This window comes from Typopeltis vanoorti, chromosome 12 (genome assembly GCF_054136105.1).
Source record: "Typopeltis vanoorti isolate ZY-2024b chromosome 12, IOZ_Tvanoo_1.0, whole genome shotgun sequence".
In the NCBI taxonomy this organism is placed as follows: Eukaryota; Metazoa; Arthropoda; class Arachnida; order Uropygi; family Thelyphonidae; genus Typopeltis; species Typopeltis vanoorti.
In genome coordinates this window covers 74,459,857-74,472,664 of record NC_143560.1, presented here as the reverse complement: position 1 = coordinate 74,472,664, position 12,808 = coordinate 74,459,857, and the positions used below count along the sequence as shown (strand labels likewise).

Here is a 12,808-nt window from a genome sequence, read left to right as displayed (position 1 = left end):
AACTTAATAGATAAACTAGAGAAAATAAAGACTGCATAAGCTAAAAAGGTTCAATTGTTATGATAATGACTGCGTCGCTGTAAAAAGGAGGGGATTGCGAAATAGGCTTTGAGTTATGATTGTTAGCAGTCATCTCAGATATTTCTAGTTTTCTGTTAGCATTAAACAAAAAATGACATAAGCACGAACTTCAATGGGTTTGTTTTCAGGGCTGCAAATAATATGTGAATGCGTATTACGTTTCATTAATAACGACAATACAAAGAAGCGGAAAAGGAGCGATAGAATAGGAGTGTCAGAAAAGGAGAGAGAGAGAGAGAGAGAGAGAGAGAGAGAGAGATGAAAACTCATTATCAAACCTACAAGGACGAATAGCCTCAAGTTACTTAAAGGTAGAGAAGAAGCGAACGAACTTGTACGGGAGGATCGCTCTGTAGGATGCTTTCCAAACCTAATCGGCACCGACCGAGTACGATAGAAAGAAAGAATGAAAGGGATTCCTCGAGGCTGTTCACATTCTGCGAATGGAAACGATGCGAAATGGAAATCGTCGGCATATATTGAAACCGAGCGATGTGCACGCAGCGGCGTGTTTGCTGCCAAATCGACATCTCAAGTCGTCGGTGGCTGCGATGCATTTTGCGAATGACAAAGTGATCCCGATGTCTTCTCGGAGTCGATGTTTGCCAGTCGGAACACGTCGGCCAATGCGTGTACAACTCGGTGAAAGTGAAACGCTGAACGCACTTCTAAACAGTGCTCGGGAGAAGGGGGGGGGGAGGGGAGAGATGCTCACAACACAAACCGTGAGCAGACACTGAGGAAGGTGTTTCGACTGGGGAGGATTCGTCGATCCCTCGCGCACTTGCTGATTCAAGCCGGCACAGCGTTCTGTATCCATCGAGTGACAAAGCATCATCGGTCGCGGGTCTGGCTGGAATTGCAAACTTCTCCTCCCCCCCCATCTCCCGTTCATGACGATCTGTACTCAGCCACTACACGACCTCCCGACAATATCAACGGCTGTGTGAACGCGTGTAATTACTTTCGTTAAATATAATAGTGGCTTGCTCAGCATTTCCGTATGACCTCTAGATGCTTCGTGTTCGCTACACGAAATGTGCTTTATTCCTTATTCAATTCTCGTAATCCAGAAGTAAACTCTAAGATGGTTCTCTGTATTGCGTTCTCTTACTAGCGAATTTATCTGTGTGTGTGTGTGTGTGTGTGTGTGTGTGTGTGTGTGTGTGTGTGTGTGTGTGTGTGTGTGTGTACTGATACTAAATACTAAATAATTGAACGATGTGATGTACAAACCATGAAATATTAACCCTAACAGGAAGGTTGTGACCCTAATGTTTCAGATTTGGCTTTTTAACAGTGGCATAAAACAACGTGCTACCTTAAAATTCCAAAGGACTACAGAAAATGCAATATTTTAATCAGAAAAAAAGAGAAAGAAATACAAACCGACAAGAGTCAACAGAAGTGTCTGCAGATTATATTCTTCGGTGACTGGATATGCCGCTAATATTTCAGCGAATTTTTCATTGACGTAAAGGCGTGTTTTCAAATCTTCCTGACGCCTCTGAGACTAATGATTATAACTCAAATCGAAATTGATTTTAATGAGTGATGAAAATAGAAATGAGAGGCATGTGGCTTTCCTCCCTCGGTGAAACACCGCCATCCTACTTATTCGTCACGTGAAGGGGCCGTTCGCTAGTTTCATCTTCCGCAGTAACACTTCGGTTTTTTTTTTTCTGTTCTTCCCCCTTCTCTGATACGCTCCACACCATAATTTTTTAATTAGGGAGCAGCCAATCCCTCCTCCATTTAAGGACACAGAGGTTTCCTCCTGGTGGTACACTGGACCGAACCTGTCGTAAACGCATCGGAAGTCCTTCTTGATCAGCTGGCGAATGATTGTGCTTGTTGCTCATTCTGTAGGGAGTCAGAGTAAAGCTGCTTGCAAAAGACCACAGTGCATACCACAAACACACAAGTGCCGCTGTCAAAAGCGGCACTTGTGTGTGTGTGTGGCATGTACTGTGGGAGTCCTATCCACTAGACCTTCATCCCTATTACATGCCCCCAATCTATATATATATATATATTTCCAATACTCTACTAACGTAATACACAGTATTAAAAATTATAGCGTTACTGTATCAAAAAACACTCCCATAAAAGTCAACATAAAACTTTTTAAATATTAAAAATGCAGTAAAAAATTGAAAAAAAAAACATGTTTAAAATATCCTAAATTTCCAACAACACAACAAAATTCCATGTTAAAAAACAAATAAAAAAACTTGACTTTACCAACATCCGGGATCTAAAAACTAACATAAATGATGTACACCACCCCGACTTAAAGGCATCCAGACTCTGTTATTAATCACCGAACCTCAGTTAGCATTCTCTTCTTCGACTACCAGTTCGCTGAATCTTTCCTTGTGACGTCATGCAGGATGCCTTTCGCAAGAAGGGCAAAGAAGAAAGTGCTTCAGGTCCGATATCTCATATGTCAAAGGATATGAAGACCTGGTATGCCCTTTATTATGATCCGATTTGGCCCAAGATTTTCTTGTCTTATTTGTTGCCTTCATTTACAGTCTTTACCGCACTCCTAATTCTGATACTTATACTGACTGCTTGGATTATCCATCTCTGAAAGTTGATCACATACAGTTTAATTACCAAATATAATGAGATAATCTTCCTTCGAGATTTCAGCGTCCACAGTTACGACGTCCACTGACTTCCCTTCTCTAATGTCACAGACTAAGCTGGAAGAGGAATTAAATTTCTTGTTGTAAAGTAGTATTTTAATGCAAATCTTTCACCGCCCTACCAGATAATCCTCATCGTTATCCTTTCTTTATCCGTTACTTAATGAAGTCTTTTCAAATTCACATTTCACTACTCTTGGCAGCACTGACCATAACCTTACTCATTTTCTTTTTTTTTTAATATTCTGTTTCTATATTATGCGATTTCGATAGTTTTTTCAGTGGATGCTGTTCCACTGAACTAGCTGCCACTATTTCTCCACTTTCATGTGGGAATACAAGCAACTTCTGGTCACCATCCACAATACGATCAGCTCCAAACTCATCAAACAACTTCTCCTCCCCATCCTTCTTTCCGCAAACTTCTGTCCTTTTGCACAGCATTTCTTCCGCACTTCATTTTCCCCAACGAATAGAACTCCAACTCTTTAAGAAACACATTAAAAGATTCTTTTCTTCTCTCTCTCTCTGTTCACCTGCGTACACAAACCGCACTGACGTGTTACAAGTCTTGAGATCTCTCGTGCGTGGAGTTAATATTAAAAACAAAAAATGAAATCCCAAAGGCAAGTATATCAGTTTTAAGTTGCACAGTTTCTTAACCTTCCTTATTCCATCATGCAACGATGCATCTCACTTTTTTATATCGTCTTGTGTTCATTTCTTTATTCAGTTGCGTTCCCCCTCTTCTTTATTCTTGTTCCATTTCATCAGCAGCTGACTACGTCAAGATGGAACGTGAAAAAAAAAAAAGAGTTTATAACTTTCCGTGTTTAATTTTAATATTTTACATTTTTTAGAAATTCAACCATGAAATAAAAAATAGACCCCTCAGTTAATTTATAGGTAGGTCCTACCTCATCCCTGATTTAGCGATGTAATAAATAAGATCTATACAATACTTTTTTAAGTACCACTGAGATATACTTAAGTTACGCTTTTTTTTTTATAGCTCTCTTAAACTTCAGAACAACAGCAGTACGAGATACAGCATTGTATTGCGAGAACGACCAGTTCATTTCAAATAATTGTATACATTGTGGGAATAACTAACGCGTGGAATGTGTGAAATCGGAATCTTGGTAAGGCAGCTTAACTCATGCATGAATCGGATATGTAATATGAACAGTGTGACGTAACTGTGCTGGAGTAATGCATATGCCATAGGTGCCTTTCTGTTCATTATATACAGCTTCAATAACTACAGCCTACATGGAACAGTCAGAGAGAGAGAGAGAGAGAGAGGCTATCACTCAAATATAATACTTACGGATTTCATTTTCTTAAGAAGGTCTTCTCCATAAGGCCACCTCACTTTACTGTTGCAGCTCATTTTCCTTACATAATAATGAGTTTCTTTCAACTTGTGCAGGCCTTTAGCTAGCAGGCGAACAGCATCAATGGTAAGAGCAGTTTCTGTCTGAAAATAGAAAAAAAAAGGTTGGACATTATTTGGAATGTTAAAACGGGTTCAAAGCGATAAATAAAGAGATTCGAATCGAGCCGTAAGAGTGAAATGTCTTTGGAAACGAGAGAAGTCAATTTTAGAAACTTAATTCATGACGTGTGGGAGGGGAGATTGCTAAATGGGCGGACGTGCGTGGGTGTGTGGGTGTGCGCGCGCGCGCGCATAGCTTGAAACAGGCTCATAGTTTTCCATTGCAATAATAAAAGCGAGACTTTGGCAAGACGCCTTAAGGTGGATGAAAGCATAAGCATATGCGCATAAATATTAAAATTTTAAACTTTTAATGTCGTACGCGTGCAAATCTTCTCATTACTTTGCATATCCCAGATTCCAGCTGCTGCTCTGAATGTTATTTTCTTCTTCGGCTTGTCCTTGCCCTTCTTTAGTAGTGAAATACAGAAGGAATTGATCGCTGCTCTTTTCTGCAACATTCTAATAAGTAGCTCGCACATTTCCTTCACGTGCAGATTCTAAATTATACGCAAATCTAATTTTGCCACTTCGCACTTCTTGCAATGTTTTGGAAGTTTGAGTGTAATCATTTGTCTGCATGGAATCAAGCATGATGGAGAAAGTTAATGTAAATGAACATTTCAGTAACTTACGAATAAATTAAAAAAAAAAAAAGAAAGAAAACGGAAAACGTGAAAGAAAGAACTTAAATGAAATTTTTACATAAAAAAACATTACATTCAAAAAAAGAATGCATTTTAATCATCTAGAAATACTTCTTTTGGGCTTTTAATTGTTGTTCGATTTCACGCATTTATAACAAAGTTTATTAGCATAACTGCAAACAGCGCTACCTAGTGGTTCTACTTTCCAACATGTTTTATTTTGCTTTTAACAAATATTTGTCTTTTGACTTTGTATATAATTTTATTATTCATTTTATTTCTTTGATTTTTACATTATTTATTTTTATTATTTATATTTTTGTACGCAAGCCAGAGAAAATTAAGCTTAAGCTGGACTTATGTTAATCTAATCTAAAATTATCGGTTTCATCCTGAAGAGACAAATCACTTAAGGTGTGTTATTTTATAAAATACGTTTTAAAATTCTTTAAGAAAATTAAGAAAATTAAAAATTAGAAACAATGAATTTGTTGTGATTCGATAATTTTTAATTCATTATCCAGCACTTATTCTATCCCATCAAAACTCTTAGTTTAAAATGAATATAGTACCATTAAAAAACACCAGAGGGTGCTAACATACTTTTATTAGTTGATCCTTGGGTGGTCGAAGTGCATGGTCGCTGTTTCCAAATATCCAATCTCTGCCAGAATCTTCAATTAAATGTGGCGATAAATCAACTAGCCGCAAACTGGATATGTTGGTTTTCCCACGAACAAACTCACTGAGATCGAGGGTATGAGCATCCTGAAATAAAATATTCATAATATAAATAAGATGCATATGAACATACAACGTTATATTAGTTTGAAAACCATAACAATTCATTGTTTTCTATTCTGCACAATAAATACAAATTTCAGCATGAACAGATAGATAGATAGATAGATAGATAGATAGATAGAGAGAGAGAGAGAGAGAGAGAGAGAGAGAGAGAGAGAGAGAGAGAGAGAGAGTACCATATCAGTCAACAGATATCTGTGGTATTCTGACATCATCCCTGCCGCTTTGGCCTGTAAAAAATAAGACGCCAGTTCAATAATAATTTTATTAAATATGTCTGACTATTGAAATACATTTCTGTTTTTATAATTATAATTTGTCAATTGGCTAATATAGTATTTTAAATTATTCGAAAATTATTTGATTTGAAAATGAACTGAAATATCCTCAGGTTTACAATCTTTCGTGAGTGAGAGTTACATAAAGAAAAATTGGCTGAAAATTAATGTTGAAACGAACTTGACATGTAAGGATAAGGAAGTCATTTTTCCTCTTTATAAGGCCTCGATAAGACCACGCCTGGATTATTGTGCGCAGATTTGGTCTCCCGGGTTCCAAGGGGATAAAGAAGCTGCGAAAAGCGTGCAAAGAAGAGTTACAAAGATTAAATCCGGATTATGGGATTTCGATTATGAGGACAGATTGCAAGTATGTGGATTGCAGACTCTGGTTAATAGGAGAAAGAGGGGTGATATGAAAGAGGTCTATAAAATTTTGAATGGGTTTATAGGATAATCGGATGAAATTTTTCGTTATATGGAAGGTGGGGCAAGAACATGGGGGCATCCACAGCAGTTACGTTTGTTCACAGTCGAGAAAAGGGTAAGATCTAGGTTTTTCTCTCGCCGAGCAGTGAGTAAGTGGAATAGTTTACCTTTAACTGTAGTGAATGCATCTAGTGTGAATGAATTTAAGAGAAGGCGGCTAGTTTGGGTGATTTATAGCCTCCCTCGTTGAGGCCTTGATTCCTTGGAGGTATCAGATAATAATAATAATAATAATAATAATAATAATAATAATAATAATAATAATAATTCCATTTCTACCACATCGCTTGTGTGCATGTTTGTAAAAATATGAGATAACCTGAGAGATTGTTGAGGTTCACTGGAGTTGTTCAGGAAAAAAAGAAAACAAAATAAAAGAAAGAAAAGCCGGATAGAAATGATTCACCTTTTTAAATTTTAACAAATTTCCTTGCCTTGCTTAGCAGAAGCATTAGAACATGGTTTCAGTTTATTTAAAAAACGTGCAGTAAAAGGTCATAAAAGCATGAAAAGACCGACAGATATTGTAGCTATTAAAGAACCATGTTTCATTCAATGGAAGAGTTAAGAAGCAGGTAGTTGAATTCTGCTGTGGATGTAACTCTTATGAAGATGATCCTCATCCTGGCCATCCATCAGGTGTCACAACCAACAAAATTGTAGAAAAACATCCACGATTTTAATGTCGGGTAGATGGCTACTAAGTATACTGCAAGTGCTGGATGTCTCACAATGAAGAGAATATCATATTTTACTCAATGTAAGGAAGATGTCCATGGTCTCTTACCTTCTAGTGATCGCTGCCTATGTGTTCCTATTATTGGGCACAAATAATAACCATATCTGGGGTTGTAGAGAGAAATTTGATATCCATGAAGGGATTCATTTGAAGGAAATGGGTGCCACTTTTACAGGGGAACTTTTTTGAAAAATCACTAACAAACTTTCATTTCAATATACTCTTTTATTCTCAGTCCACGAGGTTTAATTTGACCCTTATATTACCTAATGGATATAATTTCCGAGCGACAAGAATATCGTGCTAGAACTGGAATATTTTTATCGCTCATCGTAAGATCAATTCCTTTTTATGTGATATTTTACTGTTCTCGTGGAAAGAACAACTGATATGGAGACTTCTTTATGATGAAATATATTTCGATACAACACCTATAAAGAAATAACTACCTCGTGTTGTGATAGAGAATCTTTTTGAAAGAGGTAAATCAGTCCTTTGGTACTCAATAAAAGTACGTCTTTAAGGTGGTTATACGTGCAATAACATACATGGGTTATCACACCAGTACAAGAAGCTGGTTGTCTATTGCTATAAATATACTGGATAATCGGTCTATGCATTGCACAAAAAGGTAGGTGGATACATCATGAATATAGTCTTCTGATATTTAGACAACATATAACATCCAAGATTTATTTCTTCAGTTTGTAACGTTTCAGCTACACTTCCCAGTCATGTGACTTGTTGCGACAGGGAAGGTCAATATCAGGATCGCATGCGTCATAGTTAATGGTTTCCCCAAAGTGGTTTGCAACAAAGGAGTTTGGGGTTATCTGCTGATGTTAGACTGGTAGTGTGAGAATTTTATAGGTACATTTATATAATACAGGGTGTTCGGGATAAATTTGACAGTTTCGTAAGGAAAAAGAAAATCTTCTTTGTATCTATTAAATTTAATGAATTGACAAAAAAACATTACAGGCAGAGTTAATTACAATACTATCAACAAGATTTACTCAAAATAACCACCATTAGCATCGATCACAGCTTCAATTCTGCTTCGGAACCTCGAACAAGCTGATGCTACAGTCTCCCTGGGAAGGGCCGCAAAAACTGTTTTAATTTTATCCATTAACTGGGCTTTTGTATTACTGGAAGTGCGATTGGTGTCTTTTTCAACTGCGCCCCATACAAAATAATCCATGGGGTTAAGGTCTGGGGAGTTTGGAGGCCAAACATTTGGACTGGTGAAGTCGTAGAAATTTTCAGACAACCATTTTTGACTTTTCCCAGAGGTGTGGCAAGGGACCGAATCCTGCTGCCATACATACGGCCTACCATTGGCTACCCTTGTTATTCAGGGCTTGACTACAGTTAGCAACTCCACGAACAAAGCCCGAATTCCAATGCCAGGGTTCTTCAACACCTGTTCCTGCAGATTTGCGAGGAATTCTGCTGTACGAACGCAATCAGATCGTCTGCTAGGGATCTTTCTTCTTGCTACATCCTCGTAGTCACCATTGCAAGTCTCTAGTTCATGCCTGATTGTTTTTACTGTATTCAGGGAGCATTGGGCAGCAGTCGTAATATCCTTATTTTGATGGCGGGCACGAATCATCATGATACAAGTTATTCTCTTCCATGATTCAGGTGGGTTCCAGCTATCCATCCTTTCTGACATCTTGTATATGAATGAAGAAGGGTCCAAACTTTTAAATGAAGAGAAGTGTGTGTTAATACATGTAACTTACGGAAAAATATAATTAATTATAAATATGTCAAATTTATCCCGAACACCCTGTATTTAGTTAACTATTAATAGCGTTTTGGAAATTCAATAAGAAAAACATCGCAAAGTTATTTTTTTTTGCATACTACCTACTTCTTTCAGTACTGTCTTTATTTTGTGGATAGGAACCTCCAGGACGATGTTAGTATGACCTTCTTTGTTCACGTCTTTCAACAGTTTTCTATAAGTGTGCCTTGAGGAGAGTTTATACAGGGACACTTTGCGTACGGGTATTCTATTTGGAAGCATCAGCACTGCCTGTAACTTAATCAGAGCTGCAAAGGAATAAATTATGAGTAGATTATAAACATCATTCGTACGTATGTGCTGTAGTAGTAATGTTATAAAATGTCATCAATATTTACTTGTCTTTAGAGTTATGTAAACCTTTAATTCAAAAAGTTTTTCATTATTTTGGAACAAAAAGAGTGAAGAATTCAGGAATTCGCTGAAATTATCAGAAATGCAAACACTGAAAATAAGATCATCGTTGATTTTAAGAAGCATATTTCATTTACTGCTTAATCATCATAAATGGTTAAGCATTAAACGATTAGAAGATGAAATAGAATATAAACGGATTAGAGCCATAGCTAAAAGAGAAGTCAGAAAAAGACATAGAGAATCATGGAACAAATTTGTTTCTAATTTACATGATTTATATAACAAGTCCCAATGTATATAAGATTTTGAAACACCTAAATGCAGATATCAAAGAAAACATTAAACACCGAATTGAAATCAGAAGAATTTCTAAATTACTACACAGAACTGTGGACAGACAAATATTTTTAAAAAGATTGACAAACCTTTAATGAAAATGAAGAGGAATAACTAAAGAAGAATTAGAAATCAGCCTGAAAGAAACAAGAAATGAAAAATCAACAGGAGAAGATAAGCTAGGTTCAGAACTATATAAATACGCAGGAACAAGATTCAAAGAAAGACTCATTATTTTTAAATAAAATTTACTCAACTGGTATCCCCCCAATAGAATGGGAAAAAGCAATTGTGATTCCTATCTTTAAGAAAGGTAATAGAGATGACCCTAAAAACTATAGAGGTATCAGTATACTAAATTCCTGTTACAAAATATATAGCAGAATCTAAAATAGCAAACTAATGAAATATTCCGAAAACTTTATTTTAGAAGTACAGAATGGATTCAGAAAAGGACGGTAATGTATATACCCGGCCTTTTGCCTAAAATTAATAATAAAGAAAAGAAGAGAATACAATTTAGAAACACATATTGCATTTATCGACTTTGAAAAAACATTTGACAAAGTTAAAAGAAGCATTTTATTTAACATATGAAAAGAAAGACAAATACCAAATAATATCCTAAAAGCTATCACAAGTATATATGAAAATAATCAAATACAAATAAGATTAAATCACGAGCTATCATATACGAGAGAGATAAACCAAGGGGTCCGACAGGGATGTCCCCTCTCAGCAACTCTTTTTAATATCTACTTAAATGAAATAATAATAAAATGTAATAAAAATTTACATCAAGGAATTAAACTTTCTCCTACAGTAAACTTAAACACTGTCCACTTTGCCGACGAACAAATAAAATTACAAATTCTGAAGATAACTTACAGAAAGCTATTTTAGATCTAAATGAGATATCCAAAGATTATGGTATGATAATATCAACAGAAAAATCAAAAACTATGGCCTTTAAAGGACAAGATTCAGCAAGAACTAAAATAGTAATAGATAACAAGATCTTAGAACAGGTGAATTCATTTAACTACCTAGGATGTATGATCACTTATGAAAATGAAAAAGATATAAACGTAAAAATTGCAAAATATTTAAAAATAACAGGTGTAATTAACTCTATATTTAAACCAAACCTAGTTCAAAAACAAACCAGACTAAAAGTATACAATACATTAGCCCTACCAGTCCTATTGTATGGAAGAGAAATCTGGACAATAAAACAAAAAGACAAACAAAGATTAACAACAGCAGAAATGAAATTTATGAGAAAAATTGCAAAGTATACCCTATTTGATCACAAAAAAAATGAAGAAATTATGAAAGAATTAAACCAAGAACTAGTAATAGAAAAAATTAAAAAATATAAACATAGATGGATGGAACATGTTCAAAGAATGAAAACAGAAAGATTACCAAAACAAGCCTTAAATTACAAAAAAGAAAACCAGGACGTCCTCTTAAGAGATTCAGTGATGACTTCTAAGGCTGGAGCAGGCCACTCTAGGTCTATATCCTTGACAAGAATGATGATGATGATGATGATGACGATGATATTTCATTTCAGCTATTTGGATTTCAATAATTCACTACCATGAGATCCTAGCAAAGAATAAGATGGGCTTGGTGTATTACACTAAAACCTGAGTTGCATTATTGACAAGAAAAGTCGAGGAATTACTCCCAATCCTGTATTGTATTTGTCCTTAACATATTTGATTTAGTTCTGAAAATCACGAAATAGTCATCAAATAACTTTTCAAGAAGAAAACTAATTAATTTCATAATGTACGAAATATAAGAATAATATGTGAAACTTTTTCAAGCCACTTCACCCTCTGACAAAGTGGAGCGGTGGTCTCATACTGGGAGATGAAATTATCACCCACCTATCGACAATCAGGAACACGCGGGATTCGAACCAGCAATCTTTTGATGACGAGGGTAAGCTGATCACTGGAATATCCAAGCCGGCCAGTTGTTTATAGTGTAATTATTTGCATAATAACCTAACACTAAGTCATAAATAAAAAGGGGAACAAAGGAAACACGAAATAGTTAGAGACATCCTCCTGAATTTGCCACTTTCAGTAGCTTATCCCTTAGTTGAATCTCCCCTAGGTTTTATTTGCCATTAAAAATACACCTTATATCAGTGGTTTTATTTGGTTTTATTTAATGAATTGTTAGCTGATTTCTTTCTCCCTATTGTCTTAGTTGCTATACCTTGATCATGATTCAAAGATCTCTTCTTCAATGATCAGAACATTACTACGATAAATAATCACTCAGTTATTGCTACTTTTAACAACTGATCGTATTCTCCTTCCACACACAAATTGTAATTTGCTGTCTGCAACAATTAGACAAACAAAATGGAATTATAATAACAAAGTGAAAGCAAGAAGTTTTGCTCCAAATGGGAAACAAACAAAAAATGTTTGAAAACCTAATGATAGCCAGAGAAGACTTACAAGACAGTTCTGCGATTATACGCTGTTAAAAACAAAAGGGCATGTATTGGAATGAAGGCAGCATGCATTCCAAACCTGCCATGGGATTAACAGTCAACTTTTCCTCCAGGGTGCAAACAGCAGACGTTAATGTAAACTGACAGCCACTCTACTTCGATCAATTCCTGTTTAGTTTCAGTCTCCTTGACAACAAAGATAAAGGTAGAGTTCTAGAAAAGAAAAGGTAAGCCCAACATTGTCTTTATTTCAAAACACTCAAGGGATTTCAGGTTTTTAATCGTTTACTCAAATTAAGTCGATTGTAAAACACACATTACATACACCTTGTTTCGTCTAGCGCACTACATAAATGCTCTCAACTGCAGCATGATGAAAAGTGGACCCTGGATACATACTGATTTCCAAAACTTCATGGTTAAAGAATGTGGAAAAATTATGGAAAAGAATGTAGAGAATAATAGAGAGTAAAAAAAAAAACGAAAGTAGAAAATTGACAGATACAAAGATTATTTCGTAATCTACTCATACAAAAGAATGAAAGGCATAGCTGTAAATAAGTGTCTATGACGCGATTAATATAACATTTGAGAAAAAATATTAAAAACATTTAAAAACTATAATAT

General features: G+C 35.6%; 1 protein-coding gene across 3 annotated transcripts in view; it reads right to left on the bottom strand.

The window, feature by feature from the left end:
• Nucleotides 1-12,808, bottom strand: part of LOC150100891 (glutamate receptor ionotropic, kainate 2-like) — a 96,463-nt gene that overhangs the window by 25,893 nt on the left and 57,762 nt on the right. For all 3 annotated transcript variants that reach the window (XM_090402127.1, XM_090402126.1, XM_090402128.1), the window contains 4 exons: nucleotides 9,073-9,254; nucleotides 5,861-5,914; nucleotides 5,484-5,648; nucleotides 4,066-4,215 (listed from right to left, as the gene is read on the bottom strand). In XM_090402127.1, the coding sequence (XP_090258253.1) occupies nucleotides 4,066-4,215; nucleotides 5,484-5,648; nucleotides 5,861-5,914; nucleotides 9,073-9,254 (551 nt within the window). The remainder of the gene's footprint in view (nucleotides 1-4,065; nucleotides 4,216-5,483; nucleotides 5,649-5,860; nucleotides 5,915-9,072; nucleotides 9,255-12,808) is intronic.